This window comes from Dunckerocampus dactyliophorus, chromosome 15 (assembly GCF_027744805.1).
Source record: "Dunckerocampus dactyliophorus isolate RoL2022-P2 chromosome 15, RoL_Ddac_1.1, whole genome shotgun sequence".
NCBI classification, from domain to species: Eukaryota; Metazoa; Chordata; class Actinopteri; order Syngnathiformes; family Syngnathidae; genus Dunckerocampus; species Dunckerocampus dactyliophorus.
The window spans coordinates 22,587,086-22,607,729 of NC_072833.1; the positions used below are offsets into that span (position 1 = coordinate 22,587,086).

Sequence of the window (20,644 nt, forward strand, 5' to 3'; positions counted from 1 at the left end):
CGTTGCGCCCCCCACCCTCAATCCCCGTTCATCAAAGGGTTAGTTAGCGGGGCCCATCTCCGTACCACGTAACCAGGTGTGCTCTTGAGTGCAAGGACGCCGCTTTCAGGACACGCTGACAGACGGATTGGGCTCAGAGTGGAAACGGATCATGCAAACTCCTGCCCTTTTCATATGGCAAAGACTTTAAAATAAGTTTAAACATTTTATTTACACTTCAAATGATTACAATATAAAAATCTCCACTAGAAACCGTTAATATATGTAATAAAAATCCATAAGGGTACCAAAAGAACTGGTCCATATGACTTTTTGGCACTCTTCAGAAGAGGTATTGTACCAAAAGGGTGGAGTTAAACAGTGCAACTGGAATTGTACCTCATAGTGGACTGATGGTGCGTGTGGGGGCGGGGCTTCACGCTCTGTGCGGCCGCTCCCCCGTGTCAAACATGTGCGGCGCCACATAGTCCCGGTACTCGCCGTCTATGAGCTTGGCGCCGTTGTTCCTGGCGAACCAGCAGTCAACGCTCTGAGCGCCGCCATAGATGCGCCGCTTCTTGCGCACCACCGGCACCGAGCGGCCCCCCACCTTCAGGAGCTTCCCGTCCTCGTCTGCTGGATCTCCCTCTGCGAGTCCCACCTCCTCGAACAGGAACTGACCTGTGAGGAGGTGAAAGGTCACAAATTTCGACAGAAAGACAGCGGCCGGTCACAAGGTGGCGCCACCTACCCAGCAGGCCGTGGCAGCCACGTGACAGCCCCTTGCTGTTCTGGATGTAGAAACCCAGGTGGTCTTTCTGGTAAGGGGCAGGGTTCTTGTATTGGTGCAGCAGGATCACAAAGCTGATGTTTCCGCCGATGCCCACCGTCACATTGGACATGGCAACGATGGCCACCGAGAGACCACCGCTGTCCACGGAGATGCTGGAGTGGCAGGGCAGCACCAGGCGGTCCCGCCCATCCAGGATGACCTTGTTGGGCGTCACCTCGACGTAGGCACGCCTGGGCTGGTCCGCCACAATGGTGATGGTGCTGAAGTACGTGCGCTGGTGCTTGTGGCTGTTGGGTGGGGGAGGGGCACCAATGAGTTTACCGTTCACCGTCACGCCTGAAGAAAAGACGCGAGAAGAATTACAGGTCACTTCATGAGGTACACCTGCACCATCTGATCCAATACCAACATCACAATGCTAGTTAGCGTGTGAATACTGAAGACCGAAGATGAACTGAAATGCTGCATGGAAAATGTGGAATTATGGGAAAAGTTTTTGGAAAGTGGGAAATTACAATCCTCAGTTTTGATGGTGCAGTGCTTTGAATGGGTGGGTAAATGTCAAAAATCACATTCATTTTGATGGGAATTTTTAGGCCAGAAAATGTGGAATTGTGGGAATTTTTGGAACACGGAAACTACATGCATCATCATATTTGCACTACTCCATATGATATTTGCACTACATGTATTATTGTATTTGCACCATTCCATATCATGTTTCCAGCACATGTACGTTTACAGCTCATATATCATATATCACATTTGCAACACTCCATATCATGTTTACGATACATGCCATGTACCAATTATCTTATTTGCGCCACTCCATATCATTTTTACAGTACATGTATCATGTATCATATGTGTACCACTCCATATCATGTTTACTGCACATGTATCTTCATATTTACACCTCTCCATATCATGTTTACATGCCATGTACCATTTATCTCATTTGCACCACTCCATGTCACATTTACATGCCATGTACCATGTATTATATTTGCACCACTCCGTATCATGTTTACAGTACATGCAGGGTGTATCATATTTGTACCACTCCATATCATGTTTAACCTATATGCATCATCATATTTGCACCACTCCATATCATATCTACACTACAGTACCTGTAGTATCACATTTGCACCACTCCATATCATGTTTCCAGTACATACTGTATGATGTTTCATGTTACACAACACGAGACATCACGTTTACACAACATGTATCATTATATTTGTGCCACTCCATATCATGTTCACAATACATGTGTCATCATATTTGCACCAGTCCATATTATGTTTACAGCTCATGTATCATATATCATCGCATTTGCAACACTCCATATCATGTTTAGCCTATACGTACCATCATATTTGCATCACTTCATATCATGTCTACACTGCCTGTAGCATTATATTTGCACCACCCCATATCATGTTTACATGGTATGTATCATTTACGTATTTGCACCACTCCATATAACCTTTACATGTCATGTATGATCTGTACAGTACATGCACCATGTATATTTGCACCACTCCATATATTTAAACTAGATGTATTATCATATTTGCACCACTCCATATCATGTCTACACTACCTGTAGCATCATATTTGCACCAGTCCATATCATGTTTACAGCACATGTACAGTATCATACATCATCATATTTGCACCACTTCATGTCATATTTACACTACATGTATCACATGTCTTCATATTTGCACCACCCCACATCTTATCTGCACTACCTTTTGCATCATATTTGCAAAACTCCACATCATGTTTACATTACATGTATCTTCATATTTGCACCACCCCGTATCATGCTTATATGCTATGTATAATTTATCTTATTTGCACCACTCCATATAACCGTTACATTTAATGTATGATTTGTACAGTACATGTACCATGTATCATATTTGCACCACTCCATATATTTAACCTAGATGTATTATCGTATTTGCACCACTACATATCATGTCTACACTACCCGTAGCATCATATTTGCACCACTCCATATCATGTTTACAGCACATGTATCATGTGTCTTCATATTTGCACCACTCCACATCTTATCTGCACTACATGTAGCTTCATATTTGCACCACTCCATATCATGTTTACACTACACCATTTTTACATTCCATGTACCATGTATCATATTTGTACCATTCCATATCATGTTTAACCGGTATGTCAGTCATCAAATTTGTACCACTCCATGTCATGTTTACACAACATATTTGCACATATTGAACCTGACTAGGACGTGTCATAGGTTTGAAAATGCTGATGCGTCTTTTTTTTTAACCTTCGGTACATATTTATCTTGTTTTTCTAAAGTGTACATTTGCTCTTTTTTTACATGCTGCAAGTGATGCACCTTAATGCAATGTAATTTGTGCAGAGACGGTAAAGTTTTATTCTCATGGTGTAGTTTATTACACCTTACACAACATTATTACAATGCGTCGGGGGCATCATACCGGAGAACTTGTGATCGGAAACAAGGCGAAGGACGTCTCCCGGCTCGCCGTTGATGTTGAAGCAGACAGCCATCTTGCTGAGAGGAAAGTCCACCACAAAGTGAGGGTCGCCGTCCGCTGAAATGACGGAAACAGCAGCTTTTAATACTCACATCACGTAAACACACGTAATACATAGTACACATTGGAAGTGTTCTGGATATTTCACATAAAAGTCCATTCTACCTAGAATAACGTTATTTTGGATGTATTGGCCTATCCTGGTGGTGTGAGAAGCCCCAAAGATGAATAGCAGTGTGATGACAGAGCGACTGTAATAACAGGGGCGTTAGCCCGCTTCTTCTTCTTTACTGTAACACAAACGTCTTCCCCACGGGCCTCGCTTACAATTAGACCCTCTGCTCTTCCTCCCAGCTCGCGTTCATCCTGGTGGCCGTTTGAACAGCATGCAAATTACAGGCTGAAGACGTAAAGCTCGTCTACTGTACACCCACCCTGCCTGTACTTTAAAGTCCTCCTATGTACACACTGTTAAGAATGTGGCGTCACCTGATGTTTTGGAGATAGTGACAGACTTCTTGGCGGGTTTCTTCGCGACTTTACCTGCAAGGAGCCGAGAATGCATGTTTAGTTCATCACTACAATGAACCTGCTGGCTTCATGCATTGTTATACATGCTAGAGCACAACGAAGGAAGGCTAGTATACACTCCCCTCCAAAGGTTTGGGAACACCTGCAGGTTTAGCTGTTCCCAAACTTTTGGAGTGTACACAGCTGGTATTCACATTGTTCCCAAAATTTTTTATTTTTTAATTTTTAAAAACATTTTTATTAATTTTTTTTAATGACTTTTTGCTGCCAAATGCTTGATATCACCTACAAAAAAATTAAATTATGTTAGCAATAATACAATTTATATTGACACTTGCAAAAAACAAGAATATAGAATTATGCTTGACAGTATGTCAACATAGCATGCACTCCTTGGCAGAGGTAATGATGGACTGAAACAATCTTACCAATATTGTTGCTATGACTTGAACTCTGTCTGCCATCTTCTCTCTGCAACTGTCCCTCCACTTCGTCACCCAGCAGCTCGTTGCCAGTGTTTGGCGTGATGGTGGGCGTGGGCGCCATGGTGCCGTCTGCCAACACCTCGGGTTTGTCCACCACCATGTTGGTGAGGGGGGTGAGGAAGTGGTACTTCACAGACAGATTGGTTGCCTGCTGGACATGCTCTTCTCTCTCCCTGTTGGTTCGGCTTCGTAGGCGTGAGTGCAGCCCCTCCTTGATGCTCAGGAAACCCCACACCCGCTCGACAAAGTCCCCCGCCATCCCACCCAAAGTGTCGCCCCATCCCTGTGTGAGGCCTGGGCTTTTAGCTGCCGCCGCCTTCACATGCTTCTCTGTTTCCGACTGTTGGCTCAACAGCGGCACGTCTGACTCCAGGACGACGGTCTTGTCGTCGTTGCTGGCCGTGACCTGCACGTGAAGTGACTGGGCGCTGCGGTTGCTCAGTTTGCCGGCCACGACCAACTCTGAGCCGTTGAAGTAGTTGGCGAAGAGATGCTGCGTGACGTACTCCACAGAGTCCTCCGTGTAGTTGATCCTGATGTCCGACAGCAGCGGCGTTCCGATCTCATCGTAGAACCTGGACAAGGGACACAGACCCAAACTTCATTAATGTACCACCTGGGCTGTGCAATTACTTTGAGAAAGTAATTAGTTATAGTTAATTGATAATTACCCAAAAAGGTAATTGAATTAACAAAATTAATCCTTCGTAAATACTGGAAAATAATAACCCAACATTGGTACTATCTAACCCATTCTAAACATACAGTATCATTTAACAAGAAAATAATGTAATTTTAGTATCATAAAGCTGAAATATTAAAGGGAAAAAAACGTGTTTTTTTTTTAAGTAATAATGTTATGACAAAAAAACAAATTAAAGTTGTAATTTTTTTGGAAATTAGGTTGGGTAAAAGATTATAATATTATGGTAATAAGGTCAAAATATCATGGGAATAAAGTCAATACTGAAAAGTTGAAAAAGTTAGAAAATAAAAATAAACTAACAGCAAAAATGGAAGAATAAAAAAAGAATAAAGTCAAAATATTACAGGTATAAAGTTATAATATTGCGACATGAAAATTTAAGGTTATTTAAAAAGAAAGTCGAAATATTGGGGGAAAAAAAGCCAAAATGGGGAAAAAAAGAGCAGGGAGTGAAGTTGATACTAATAATAGGCTTTTTCACCTATATCACAAAGCTGAGATGCAGTTTTTTAGTTGAATTATATAACTTCTTAGCATTTCCAAGTGGCACTTACCTCCTTTCATTTTTCATTATGTGGCCCTCGCTGGAAAAAGTTTAGACCCCCCTGAGCTAATCCTTTATAATGTTCTGACGTGGGCCTTGTTTTATTTCATTTTATTTTTTCAATAAAAAACTAACTGTAGGCATAAATGGCCCCCAGGCTGCACATTGGACACCTCTGCCTCATGTGATGCACACAAAACTTTCAATCTCAAACATCCTCTTGTACCAGCATCCTGTTCTCCTATAGCTTTCTACCTTCCGCCTGACAAACGTGCTTGTGTAACCTCTCCAAACGACCGCCACCCTACTTGAGAGGTGTGTTCACCTCCATAAAAGACCATCCTAAATCCTCCTCACCTTGCGAGCGGCGTGTTTGTTTAAGACCTATTACCTGTTGGCCTCCCACACATACTCAGACAGGAGTTGCACAACACGCGGGCATTCCTTGCGCCGCTGTGCAAACAGCTCGCACGGCGGTCAGAATGAGTGGATGGCTGGGAATAAAGAGCAGGAAAGACGAGGGGTTGTCTTGGAGGGTCTCGGGCTGATTAAAGAGGGCTGCTGTCAGCACTGACACACTTTTGGTGTCGCGGTTTCAACGCGGTGATGAATGATGAATGGACGGAGGTAGGGAGGAATTAAAAACACACAAGTGTTAGGCATTGAGCAGTGAAACTATAATCTATAATGTCACATTTAATGGCACTTGCATGCTTGCACTTACTATTTTGAGTCCATAAGTGTGTTCACACTGACAAATATAGCAAAATGCAGTGCACTCAATGTGGTGAGTGTGCAGTGATGGACACATACCAATAAAATAGGCAGAAGGGGATGGAGCGAAGAAGATTAGAAGAAGAAGCAGCAAAACATGAAGTAGAAGCAGAAAGATATTGCAATAATGGTTTCCTGTAAGTGCGCCATGACTAATGGACTTGGGACAGCACTACACTGTCAAACTTCGCACACTCAGGAACTAAATACATAGTGTACACAGTATACTTTTTGAAGTGTACTGACTAGAGATGTCCCGATTCGATCTTCAGGATCTGGATCAGCTGCTGATCCACTGTATTTTGAAGATCAGATAATTTCGGGTTCCGCCACGAGATCGGGCCGACCCCGTTGCCGTGTAACGCTCGCAACTCTGGGCCACAACATGCTAGGTGCAGTAATGGGCCTCAAAGCTGGTTGCCACTCGACTCCCGCCACCCTCAGGAAGAAGAAAACGCAACACCACCATGCAGACATGTCCGCAGTGTACTGTGGTGAAGTTAGTTTCACAATGGATGTTGGATATTCGGCTATGTAGCTACAGCTGTAGTTTCCCCTCACTGTGCCCAGACCGCTGTGTCATGGTGCGGGGTACTCACACAGGAAGTGCTGTTCAACCGCTGGTTGTTTATACTAGAGACCGTCAATAAATTACTGTTGTGTTGAGGAGATTATGTTAAAAAAAATTGTATATATTCTAAATCACACCACAAATTGATCAAATGATTAGTCCTAACCTAAAAGTATTTTGCATTTTTTTTCCAATTTTATCTTTTATTGGATCTTTTACTGGATTAGGGACCTGACTCACAGAGGTTCGTTACAAAAGCCAAACAATATTGTTGGTCATGCTGTGTAATAAAAAAGTAAATTCAGCAATACTTTGGTTGCATTATTTTTAATGCTTTGAAGACCTATAACCATATTAAATTCATGTTTGTAACTAAACCTTATTATTATTAAAAAAAAAAAAAAAAAAAAAAAAAAGGTACCGGATCGGATCAGCAAAACTATTAAAAAATTTGGAAGCCAAAAAATGTGGATCGGGATATGTCTAGGACTGATGGAAGTATTCCATTGGTTGTGTTTCAATTTGCGCACAGTTTGGCAAAATACAGTACACTGTCAGTACCCGGATGTTGCACTCAACATGCCTCAAATGGCAGTGAGTGTGCACGAAACGCTCAATCATTGCCATCTTGGCTGCGTAGCTGCAGGTGAGGCACCAACTCAGGTGGTTGCAACTCACAATTAAAAAGGAGGGAAGAAGCAGAAGAAGCGGATAATTATTGCGACCACTCAACAGAGCATTATCGCCAACATTTGGATCACACCATATCCAAATGTTGTCACATCATGCCAGATTTCTTAATTGTACAGTAAATAAAAATTAATTTGTTACGACCGCGCTTCACTTTTTGTTCGGTAGCCCTTCCACTTCCACTACGTAGCCGAGATGGCGACTAAGACACACTGCACACTCACAATTTTGTCTGTTTTGAGTGCACCATCTATGTACTGCCAGTGCGCTGCACTTTGCCGTGCTTCTTTCTCAGTGTGAACGCACTTTTGCACTCAAAAGCGTTAAGTATGCAAGTGCACCAACCAAGGCACAGACGTTCTCACCCTTTGAGCATGGCGCTGGCGTCGGCCTCCTCGTGAATCCGTCGGGTCATCCCGCAATTTTCCAGAGACATGCGCTCCAGAAGTTTGTAGTCCACATCGTTGCCGATACCGATGGTGAAGATGCAGAACCTCTCCCGTACAGCCGAGCGGGTGTTTCCCAGGATGGCTGTGGACTGGGACTCGCCCACCGTGGGGCGTCCGTCTGTGAGGAAGACGATGAGGGAGACGCTGTTGGGGTTGGCCTCGGGACCTGAGAGGTAGTCGCGAAGGAGAGCCGAGCCGGTCTGGATGGCGCCGTCGATGTTGGTGCCTGCAGGGAAGGACGTCCATGAGAACACTTAAACAATGAAGATGTCTCGTGGATGGCAGCGTGAGCCTCTCACCTCCAGTGGGCACCAACGTGTAGATGAACTTCTTGGCGTCTCTGATGTTGAGGGGCGTGACGGGGACCAGGCCGCTGGGCTTCCAAACTTTGATCTTGTTGGAGAAGCTGATGAAGTTGAAGCGGTCCACAGCTCGCAGGTCCCTCAGGATGGTGAACAGGGCGTCTTTAGTCTGAGAGGGAGCGAAGTCCAGAACATCATGTGAGGTGCTTCAAATGTTGTCACATTCATTAAAACATGCTTTTGTGTGAAGATGTTCTTCCATCGGAACGTTATGCGTGTGTGTGGGCGTCTTGTATCATTTGGCGCCGTGGCTTTACGGGCTGTGTACATTCCTGCTCAGAACCAAATGCTTGACCTCCAATGAAGCTCCCCCATTGTGGAAGCGCATCCAAACACACTTGTTGTTCTGTTCCTGTGCAGCCCCGGGGGAAGCCATGGGCGGGGGCGCGGGTCAAGGGGGGGTCTCAAAAGTTCCATGACTGAGTCGACACTGACCTTCCTCCCTCACAGCGCGGCCTTGTGCTTGTTCCACATCCCAAGTGGCTCTGTTTTTCACTGTCATAGAGGCAGGGAAGGGGCGGTGGGGGGGGTTGCAGTGATTTCCAGCAAAACCATTCAAATCGGCTTCCCTGGATATACTTTCGACTGTATTCCCGGGAACACTTTGAGGAACGCCTTGGCTGTGTCTCGAATTGGTGCACTTGCCTACCTACAGTTAGCCTTTTGAGTGCATGAGTATGTTCGTAATGGGTGGGTGCATATCACCATTGAAAAGAAGAGAAGAAGAAGAGTGCAATAACAATAATGGATTTGGCACAGCACTACACAGTCAAGATTTGCATACACAGTGTACACAGTATACTTATTGGAATGCACTGACTGAAATAGTCAATTTGAGACGCAGCCCTGGTTGTTTGAGTGCATAAGTGCGTTCACACGGAGTGAACGGCAAAATGCGGTACAATGTCATTACTTGGATGTTGCACTCAAAACACTCAAAATGGTGAGTGCGCAGTGATAGACACTTACTACCCACAATAGTTGCCATCTTGGATACATGGTGGAAGCAGAGGGACTAACTAGCAATTCACCATTAAATGGGAGAGAAGAAGTGTGCAACGACAGTAATAAATTTGGGACAGCACTATACTGGCAAAATCTGCACACTCAAGAACTAAGTATAGTACACGTTATACCTATTGAAGTGTACTGACAGAAGTATTCCATTTGGGACACAGTCCTGACGGTCTTTCGAGTGCGTAAGTGTGCTGACATTTAGAAGTACAGCCAAATGTAGTGCACTGTCAGTACCCGGATGTCGCACTCAAAATGGTGAGTATGCAGTGGTGGACCGTTACCACTCTCAATAGTCGCCATCTTGGCTAGGTAGCAGAAGCGGGGAGGCTAACTTGAAATAATTGCGGTGGTGGTGGAAAATAGTGGACAGAAGAAGAAGAAAAGGGTAAATATTTTAAGTGTGTGTAAGTGCGCAACGTCAGCAATGGATCTGGGACAGCATTAACTGTCACACACTCAGGATACACATTATACTTATTGAAGTGTACTAACTGTGAGACACAACCCTGCATTGGAGCATGCAACAGGTGCTTCCATCAGAACATTTTCAGGAACAGCTGTGTGTATAATATATATATATATATAAGTGTACAATAAAAGCGTCAAAAGAGCGCCACCTGTCTCATCTTGGTGCCCAGCATGGAGGCGCTGGTATCGATCACAAGCACCACGTTCTTTGGCACCACAGGGAGGTCTTTCGGTGCAAAGTAGTGCACGAAGTGGCCGTTTAGAACCTGGCAATGACACAGCGAGACTCAGAGTTTGCTGCAGTAGAAGAATAAATCCAAGTCTCACTTGTATGTCCCCGACGCCCATGTCTCTCTGGACGTCAAAGCGGACAACAAAATCTCCCAGGATGCCGTTGGTGGTGATCTTGGCCTGCTGGACGATATTTGGACTGAAGGTGACTTTGCAGACGTTTTTCTCTCTTTGGATGGCAGTGGTGACAGGAGGCTCAGGCTTGGCTGCTTCCACGGAGGGAGAGGGACAGGAAGTGCTTGTGAGGCGTTTGCGGTTAGGCCAACATAAATGACTACTAACCTGGCGTCCTGGGCGAGTTGGCCCCGCGCAGAGGAAGCACCTCCAGGTGGGTGACAGGCGAATGGTCCACGATGGTGACATCCACGCTGAGGCGACTCACAAGCTGGAGCGGCCGGAGGCTGGTGACATGCTCGTAGCGGCCAAGGCGGCGCTGCAGCAGCTCCTCGTAGGCGAGCAGAAAGACGGCACGATTACGACCCGGGATGCTGGCTGTCATGCGGAACACCTCCACATCCTGCTCTGGGCTGGCAAACAAAAAAACGCAGAGGCAATTATTACTGTTGTCCCTCGTTTATAGCAGTTATTTGGTTCCAGACCCAATATAGGATTCAATGTTAATAAATTGAATATTTTCTTATTTAGAACACAGAAAACCTGTTTGACTTTCTAAATACGTTTTTTAACATTACTAGAGCCCTGTAGGCATGAAATTATACCCATATAGTCACCTTTACACTCCTATTAGTCACACTGCTCAACTCTTATGCTGCCGGGGGTCTAGATGGCCTTTAGCTAGCAAGCTAACGAGCTAACCAGTTACTCGAATTTATTACTTCTAAACTTAAGAAGCCAAAGACTTACCACTTCCACACGAAATGGGAGAAGCCTTTTTCACTCCATCACGTGGGACATGCCATGGCTTGACTTCATGACTTCATTCCATGTTAAGGTAATGTAATGTAAGCCAATGTCTCAATGTTTTGTGTCATTACTGCCACCTAGTGACCAGAATATTACATATCACTTGTATTTCAATATGTTTTGACTAATAATCAAACCGCGTTACTGTTACTGCGTCACTTTCACAAATGATCAACCTAATAAAAAATATCACTCATAAGAACACTTTAAATGTGTTCAAATGTGTACTATACAGCTTTGCGCTTGACTGGAACTCATCAAGTCCCTCAGTGACGTACGTACAGGAAACATTTAGGAGTGGTTGTCAGGCAACAGTCACATGACTATGGCACAGTATGGTTTCCCCAAAATGGCAAGCTTATTTTTTGGCATAAAAACACATTTTAAAGCCATTTTAACAACTGTAATGCTCTAATAGCGTGTCAAATTGTATGATTAAACTCTTCTTACTATATTTCTTAAATGAATTCATAGAAAACGAGCTCGGAAAATCTCGCTTTTTGGCTCTTACCCTTAAAACTGCTCTGGAAAGCCTGTACGAGATGATAATAAACCATTTCCATCCATCCATTTTCTATGCTGCTTCTCCATTTAAATATTAAATAAATTAAATAAATAAATGAAAATACATAAATAATTACATAAATCAATTCAATTAAATGACATCATGAAAACTAAATAATTAACACTAATAATACATATAAATAATATGAATAACAATAATAAATCTTGTAAATTGAACAACTTCGTCTCAAACAGAAGGTTGTCATTTGTTTTGTTTCGTTAGAAACACACAAAGAGCATGAGGACCTGCAATCACGCAGAGGACACACAATCTCGCAGGGAGGAGGAGGAGGAGAGGCAGGGCGATGACTTGAACAGAAGAGGAGGTGATGTCATGGAACGTCTGTCTATTCTTCCACTCGACATCCAACCTTCATCCGCCCCCTCCTCATCTTTTTTTTCATGAAAAGTCACACTTTGTGCAACAATCGAGTCTTTTTCTGCCTGCTTGCACACACACACACACACACACACACACACACACGCTAACTAATCACCATTAAAGTTGTTGTGTCAGTCTATTTGCAAACTTTAAGAGGTGATTGGAGTGTGTGATTAGACACACACACACCTTACCTGGCGTCACCTGACTTCCGAGCTTTGTCGCCGGCCTGCTTGCCCTTTCTCCTCTCCTTCGGCGTGACCCTGCTCTGGTAGACACGCCCTCCGACGATCCTAGTGCACGGGGTCAAAGGTTACCGCTCCTGCTGCTCACACTCGAGCTGGACTTTCTCACACAAAACAGCCCAAACCATAAACGTATTTAGAGCATGTTGTTGGCATGTGATGCTGGCTTTCTGGTCTCCATGGCAACTGGAACACTGTCATGTCTCACAGTCTGCATTCATTCATCCTGATGTACAGTGGTGTGAAAAAGTGTTTGCCCCCTTCCTGATTTGTCACACTTAAAGGTTTCAGATCTTTAAACAAATTTAAATATTAGTCTACGGCTACATGCAGTCTTTAAATGAAACTTTTTATTATTAAGGGAGAAAAAAAATCCAAACCTACATGGCCCTGTGTGAAAAAGTGATTGCCCCCTAAACCTAATAACGGGTTGGGCCACCCTTAGCGGCACACTAACAGTGCTGTAGAGGAATTTTGGCCCACTCATCTTTGCAGGATTTGTGGATAATGGCTCTCCCTGTGGTTTGCCGGAGTCCCAAAGTTTTAGAAATGGCTTTATAACCTTTCCAGACTGATAAATCTCAATTAATCTCTGTTAAATCAGTTTTTCACACAGGGTAATGAAGGTTTGGATTTTTTTTCTCCCTTAAAAATAAAAAGTTTCAAAGTTTCATTTAAAAAACGCATTTTGTGTTCAGTTGTGTTGTCATTGACTAATATTTAAGTTTGTTTAATGATCTGAAACATTTAAGTGTGACAAACATGCAAAAAAATAAGAACTCAGGAAGGGGGCAAACAGTTTTTCACACCACTGTATCTGTAAGCCATGGATGTCCAAAGTGTGGCCAGCGTCTGGCACTTGGCACATTTTAAAAATATAACTTAACAAGAAAATGTAAAAAAAATTAAAAAAATTAAAAAAAAAAAGCCAGCAACAATGGAAAAATCTGCAATAATTTTACAAGAGAAAAAAGTTGTAATCTAATGAGAAAAATGTGTAATTTTATGAAAATAACGTTTATTTTAATATTATTAGAAAAGGTAATTGTCATTTTAGGAGCCTAAAGTTGAAATATTAAAGAAAAAACATCATATCATTATAAGAAACAATTGTGGATTGTGGAAAAGTTATGTTACGAGAATAGTCAAAGTCCAAATATTACAGGAATAAAGTCATAATTACGAGAGGAAACAAGAAGAAGTTGAAATAATTGAAAAATTTAAAAAAAACACCAACAGCAGAAATGGAAAAAACAGCTGTAATTTTCTAAGAATAAAGTCCAAATATTAAGAGAAATAAATTGTAATCTAATGAAAAAAGTAATATTATTAAGTCGTAATATTATGAGGAATAATGACATAATTTTAGTAAGCAGTTGAAGTTGAAATATTAAAGTTGAAATATTAAAGATAAAAGATGTTATTTTATAAAAGTCAGAATATTATGAGAAACAAAAAACAATGAATAAAGTTTAAATTTTTGGTAAATTAGGTTGCGGGAAAAGTTATGTTATGAGAAAAAAGTAATAATATTATGGGAATAAAGTCATAATTACGAAAAGAAAATTTCCAAGAAGGTTGAAAAAATATAATATTAAAAAATAATAATATTAAAAACCAGCAGCAGAAATGGAAAAAAAGAGCTGTAATTTTCTGAGATTGAAGTAAAAATATTAAGAGAAAAAAGTTGTATTTTACCGAAAAAAGTTGCAATTTTATGATAATAAACGTGTAATATTATGAGGAAAAATAATGTAATTTTAGTAGCACAGAGTGGAAATATTTTTTTGAAAAAAAGGTAATTTTTTAAAAAACTTGTAATATTATGAGAACCAAACTAAACTAAATAAAGTAAAACAAAAAAAAACCCACAATAAAATAAATTAGGTTGGGGAAAAAGTCATAATATTACAGGATTAAAGTTGAAATATTATGAGAACAATATTACCAAAGGAAAATTTACAGAGATTATTTAAAAGAAAGTTAAAATATTTGCAAAATTTACAAAACAACAAAAATGAGGGAAAAAAAGAGCAGAGAGTGAAGTTGAAATTTCTGGTGCGTTTAAGCTGCCTCTGGACCAACGGTGTTCTGCCTTACATGGTGAAATTGGACACGAAGGCGCCGGCAGGGACGTGGAAGTGGAAGAGGCCCTCGGCGGCGGTGGCGTGCCGGTTGAGCATGACGCAGCGTACCGCCGTGAAGGCGTAGCGGGAAAGGATGGTGGTTTTGATGGTCAGCTCCTGGATGTGAGGCTTCGTCTCCTGCTCGCACGAAAGGGCAGGGGGGGTGACAAGTCGTTATTACCTCTGCTAAAGAAGTTATGTGAACAGGTTAACAAAAAACACACTTTATAGATTGATAAAACAGCAATCCCTCGTTTATCATGGTTAATTGGTTCCAGACCCGAACGTGATAAGTGAATTTCTGTAAAGTAGGATTCAATATTAATAAATTGAATGTTTTTGTAGTTACGCATTGAAAACCTGTTTATGGTCTTCTAAATACACTTTTTTAACATTATTAGAGCCCTCTAGACATGAAATAACACCCATATAGACATCTTTACATTAGTATTTACCCAATATAGTAGATATAATCAGAGAAAATAAAAGACGTATTACATATACAGTAAATAAGATAACATAGACTCACACGTTAGCAGTTCCTTGATGTTTTTTTCTGGACAGCATCATTCCAGCGTACTTTGATGGCTTTAAATGGCTTTTCAGGCGTATTACCCAATATAGGACACATAATCAGAGTAAATAAGCCATTTGAGACGTAAATACAACTCCTGCTCGAGCAGTGTCACAGTAGATGTGTTCCCTAGGGAAACTTAGTGACGAGTTCAGTGCCTGTCTCACCGAACAATTACTGACACCTAGTGGCCATTGCTTGAAAATGCTTAATTTAGGCCACATGCTTTTTTTTTTTTACTAACAATAGGCTGTATTCAACCCCAAAACAGGGATAATTTATTAATTAATAAGGCTGTAAATCAAAAATATGTAATGGTGATTAATCGCATATTGTCCATAGTTAACTCATAACTAATCACAATTAATCACGGCTAGAAAGAAAATTTTTAGGGTTGTCAAAGTTAACACATTAATAACATGTTAACGGAAATTTCCGTTAACGGCACTATTTTTTTTCCGCACGATTAACGTGCGCACCTCCTGCTTGACGCTCGGCCCATACCGTAGTTGGAGGAAACGCAACGGTGGATGTGGAGCCACAAGCGAGAACAATTATTGAAATGGATGGGTCTGTATTCATTTCGTGCTTTTAATTTAATGCTGTTCCTGTCTTATTTTTACACAATACATAAGATAAATTAGATCGCTATAATGTACGTACAGTCATGGAAAAAATGATTAGACCACCCTTGTTTCTTGAGGGTATTGAGCCATTGTAATGCTTGGTACAACTAAAGGCACATTTGTTGGGACAAATATAATGATGATAACAAATATAGCTCATGATAGTCTAATTTAAGAGCTGATATCTACCAACTTCCATGCTTTTCTTGATGAGGAAGTCATAGGTTTGATTCGCATGTTTGGCTTCCTAATCAAGAAAAGCATGGAAGTTGCTAGGTATCAGCTCCTAAATTAAACTACCATGAGCTATATTTGTTATCATCATTATATTTGTCCACACTTCCATGCTTTTCTTGATAATAACCAAAATCACTTAAGTTCTTACATGAATAGCTATAGCATTATACTGCCAAAAAATGTAACTCTTATGAGCTATTTTTATTGTCATTGTTTTATTTGTCCAAACAAAGGTACCGTTAGTTGTATCAGGCATTAAAATGAACAAGAAACTGAAGAAACAAGAGTGGTCTAATCATTTTTTCCATGACTGTATGTTTTCCTGATGTGTTCAAAATCTTTCCCGGTAACTAGCTAGTGCGCTGCTAATGCTAACACCAATAATGCTAGCGTTGCTAAAGCTATTTACATTCATACTCGTCTTCAGTCATGGTCACACCACTGAATTCTGCTACTAGAATGGCCCCCGATCGCTTGCTGCGCATTGGAGGCCTGAAGCCACCAGAAGTATAGAAGTCGCCATGTTGTTTCACCCAAAACAAGAAAGCCTCAGAACTAAGGAGTTCGAGATGCCGTCTTGTGCTGCTATTAATAGCACAAATCGTGATACTCGTGAAAATCGCGAGAAGGGACTTACATTTCACAGGTAGGTAAATGCTTATAAATAATAAAAATAGTTTAAAAAAATAGATACTTTAAATCTGTAAGCATCTTTTCATCTAAGTAGTTGTAAATTACCACTTATTCTCCTTTAGATTTCCACACTGCAATGCTCAACTTCTAAAGCAATGGCTAGTAAATATGCGGAGAGACAGGTGGATTCCTGCAGCCAGATCGCAACTCTGTTCAAGTCATTTCACCGAGGAGAACTTCGACAGGACCGGCCAGACTGTTAGATTACGACCAACAATATTTGACTTTCCTGATCATCTTCTAAAGGTATGCTAGCATTTAACTTTGATACTACGTAGATCCTTTTCATAACAAATACCTTGTGAACACTGAAATTGAGTTGTTATGCATTGTAATTTCGCACCATAGAGGGAGGGAAAACCTTAAACTGGAGGGAAATTTTGAGATTTGGGTCTAGTAAATTTACTTTGTTTCAATGGAATTTTTGTTAATTCGTGTTAATTTTTATACCGAAACATCAGAAATGTAGTGAATGAAGATACATGTATGTGTATGCGTGTGTGCTTTTTTGGGTGAAGCAAGATGGCCGACCAATGGCTTCATGCGGTCAGCCGTGACGCCCCTTCCAGTAGTATAGAGTTCAGTGGCTAACACCGATAATGCTAGCGCTGCTAATGTTATTTACATTCATTCTCGTCTTCAGTCATGGTCACACTGACACAAGCCCCCAAATAGCTGTCCTTGGCTATGCCTGCCGGTAACTAGCTGCTCGTCACCCACACTTTAGCTCGTAGTTCAAAGCAAATACCAGCCGAGAGACGGCGTGCATCTAAAAAAACACTTGTTTGTTGGCACACTTGTATGCCAAGATACCACTGTATAAATGACACTTAAAAATACCGGCAATGCTGCGCCTTCTCACTTCTCTCTGGCAGTTGATGTATTCTATGACAACTCAACTCACAGCGACAGTAAATTCAAATAAGTTTGGTCTTGTTAGTCTGCTCAGTATTTGTTCCCGCCTGTGGCTCCACATCCACCGCTGCATTTCCTCAAACTACGGTGTTGGTCGAGGGTCAAAAAGGACGTGTGCAGGTTAATCTAAAAAAAATAATGATAATTGTGCCGTTAAAGGAAATTCCCTTTAATGTGTCAACTTTGACAGCCCTATTAATTAATTCATTTTTGAAAAACCGCAATAGAGTGACGGAGCGATGTCTGAGCCGTGACATAGAGAGGGGCGACTGTAACTGATTCATTGCTGGAGTCGATCCAGTTCAAAATGCTGAAACTGGATCAGTGAAGAATGAATCTTTCAATTCAGGGGGGTCTAAAGGGTGGCACAGGGTCCATTTGTGGATTTTTTTTTTTTGCCTTTTTACAAACATTTTTAAATAATACATAAATATATTAAAGTGGCGTCCACGTCCTTGGATTTTTGGAAAAAGTTTGTACACCCCATATCAATATGCTCAAATTTGGCTCTACTTTTTTTTTGTATGCATTTTGTATGTATTTTTTAAAGTATGCATATTTCCTTGCACCCACACAGTGCTTGTACTCCATTCCAAACGTGTCTTTTTCACTAGAAAAGGAATTCCATCCCAGGAGCTGAGATCACCTCTCTTGAAGGAACATCTGTGCGCTTGGCGGCTCTCCTAAAGTGCGTCACGCCCAAAAATGCACAAAAAACCCTTCCCAATTGAGCTAAAGTGGGTCAACGTTTGAGTTCAATTATGTACTTTGACATGGGTATGTAAATGTGATCATTCACTGAAATACAACATTCATGATTAATATTAATGAAGTGGACTCTACCTTGGTGAGGATGTTCTTCACCTGCCGTGGGACTCTGCGTGGAGCCTGCACACACACAAAAGTCAAACTATGTTAAATTATAAACACACACACACACACATGCAATGATAAGTCTTTTAAAAGTCTTACAACATCCAAATCAAAGTCATCAAGGTCGTCACTGTCTCCTATTTGGAACTGGTCCTCTTGGTCCAGTGCAGACAGACTGGTGGTCCATATCACCAGTAAAGCACCCAGCAGCATCTTCATCTTCTTTCACTTTGTTTGACTCACAAAGTGAGCATGTTAGTTTGCAGCCCGCACGGACAACAAGAGCCCACCCACTGGAGGAGGGGTCGTTTGAGTCTAAGATCAATGAGCACTCGCCATTATTAGCGTCCCCTTGTGGATACAAATTGCACCATCTTGTGTTCTCAACAGGGCATAACGTCGCAGGAGTGCACCGCTCAGTGGACACAAAGGGTAACAACAACGACGGCGGAAACCGCATCGTGGCTACGTACCGGAAGGGGAGGGATTAACTATATTGGTTGCTAGAGAAGAAGAACATTAGAAATATTTCATTTCTGGTAAGTTCAATGTCAAAATGTTGTCAGCTCATTTGCATATTCATGTTTTTAGACATTTAACATGGGTGTCCAAGCTGGACCAGCAGCTGACATGTTATGTCTCTATAATATGTGAATACTTACGCACGTATGCATGTTTTTCATGTCATTATGGGGCGTTGTGTGTTTCATTTTGAGGGGGAAAAAAATGAATCGATTCCATTTTGGAATAAGAATGTGACAACAAAATGTGGAAAAAGCGAATACTTTGTGGATGCACTGTATACTGTATGAATACAAATACAGCTCATAGATACAGTGGAACCTCGGTTGTTTTTCGGTTAAAGTTGAAAATTTACACCACAATTTTGCCTTTGTTTCTGTTTATTATAATATGGCGTGTCTTGTCCTGTTGTTAATACACTGCGTGGGTCCAACTGTGTTCTTTAATGTATTTTTTTGTCACAAAATGTCCTTCCTTGTTAGCATCCTATTAGCTAGCTTACAAAATGGCAACCGGAACCGCAAGTTACGTCCCCATCTATGATGTCCTCAGCGGTCGACTCTCAAAAATGTTAACACAAAACATGTTTTTAAAGTTTTACATGCATTGAACAATTCTAAATGCATATAAATTACAAATGAAAGGGATAAATTAACATTTAAGGTTACTTTTACCGTCATTGAAGATGTGACCCTTACCAAAGACACGATGTGGCAGCGAGATCAACCACCACCGCCTTCCTGTTTTCGGTGACATCAAGAATCAATGAAATTAGAAGTAACATTTAATGTTCCTTTATGACTTGCATTGATCATGTATGTATTTGTTTTCTGCATGGAAAACTTAGGGCTGTGAAATGATTAAAAACTGTAATCCAATTAATCAGTTCTCAAATGAGTTAATCATACAGTACATCCGGAAAGTCCACTTTTTTTTTATGTCACAGCCTTATTCCAAAATGGTTTCAATTCGTTTTTTTCTCTCAAAAATTCTACACACAACACCCCATAAAAACAATCTGAAAAAAGTTTTTTTGAAATTGTTGCAAATCCATTTAAAAACAACAACAAAAAAAACCTTGAAAAATCACATGTACATCAGTATTCACAGCTTCAAATTGTTTTGAATATGATGCCACAAGCTTGGCACACCTATCTTTGGGCAGTTTCGCCCATTCCCCTTTGCAGTACCTCTCACACTCCATCAGGTTGGATGGGAAGCATCAGTGCACAGCCATTTTCAGACTCTTCAGGCTCTGGCTGGGCCAAGGACATTCACCGAGTTGTCCTGAAGCCACTCCTTTGACATCTTGGCTGTGTGCTTAGGGATGGTAGGGGGCTTCACGGCAAAGGCTGTGAATACTTTTCTACATGTGATTTTTCATTTTTTTAATTTTTAATATCCATCCATCCATCTTCTATGCCGCTTATCCTCACTAGAGTCGGGGGTATGCTGGCGCCTATCCCAGCTGACTTCGGGCAAGAGGCGGGGTCCATATAGACAAACAATCATTCACACTCACATTCAGTTGCCAATTAACCTAACATGCATGGTTTTTGTGGAATGTGGGAGGAAACCAGAGTACCCGGAGAAAACCCACGCACGGGGAGAACATGCAAACTCCACACAGAGATGCCCAACGGAGATTCGAACCCAGATCTTACCGATCTCCTGACTGTGTGGCCAACATACTAACAACTAGGCTACTTGGGCCCTTTGTTTTAGATAAGATAGATAAGATT

General features: G+C 41.4%; 1 protein-coding gene across 3 annotated transcripts; it reads right to left on the minus strand.

The window, feature by feature from the left end:
- Window positions 1–251: 251 nt before the first annotated feature.
- Window positions 252–18,658, minus strand: itih5 (inter-alpha-trypsin inhibitor heavy chain 5). Of its 3 annotated transcripts, XM_054752699.1 has the most exons (14): window positions 18,480–18,658; window positions 18,351–18,395; window positions 14,437–14,600; window positions 12,286–12,384; window positions 10,504–10,748; window positions 10,258–10,427; window positions 10,080–10,196; window positions 8,383–8,554; window positions 8,000–8,309; window positions 4,293–4,924; window positions 3,823–3,876; window positions 3,274–3,390; window positions 731–1,108; window positions 252–660 (listed from the first exon to the last, which is right to left on the minus strand). In XM_054752699.1, the coding sequence occupies exons 1-14, from the start codon at window positions 18,597–18,599 to the stop codon at window positions 416–418; spliced, it is 2,868 nt and encodes a 955-aa protein (XP_054608674.1). In that variant the 5' UTR covers window positions 18,600–18,658; the 3' UTR covers window positions 252–415. The 3 variants fall into 3 exon arrangements, with proteins under 3 accessions (XP_054608674.1, XP_054608675.1, XP_054608676.1); XM_054752700.1 differs by lacking the exons at window positions 18,351–18,395; window positions 18,480–18,658 and adding an exon at window positions 14,992–15,061; XM_054752701.1 differs by lacking the exons at window positions 12,286–12,384; window positions 14,437–14,600; window positions 18,351–18,395; window positions 18,480–18,658 and adding an exon at window positions 11,956–12,094.
- Between the last annotated feature and the right edge of the window lie 1,986 nt (window positions 18,659–20,644).

Coding starts and splice junctions, on each gene's coding strand:
- itih5 (XM_054752699.1), bottom strand. CDS start 18,599: ATGAAGATGCTGCTGGGTGCTTTACTGGTGATATGGACCACCAGTCTG. Junction 10,749..12,285: donor CGGAAGTCAGGTGACGCCAG/GTAAGGTGTGTG, acceptor TTTGTTTGCCAG/CCCAGAGCAGGATGTGGAGG. Junction 10,197..10,257: donor TGGGCGTCGGGGACATACAA/GTGAGACTTGGA, acceptor TGTCATTGCCAG/GTTCTAAACGGCCACTTCGT.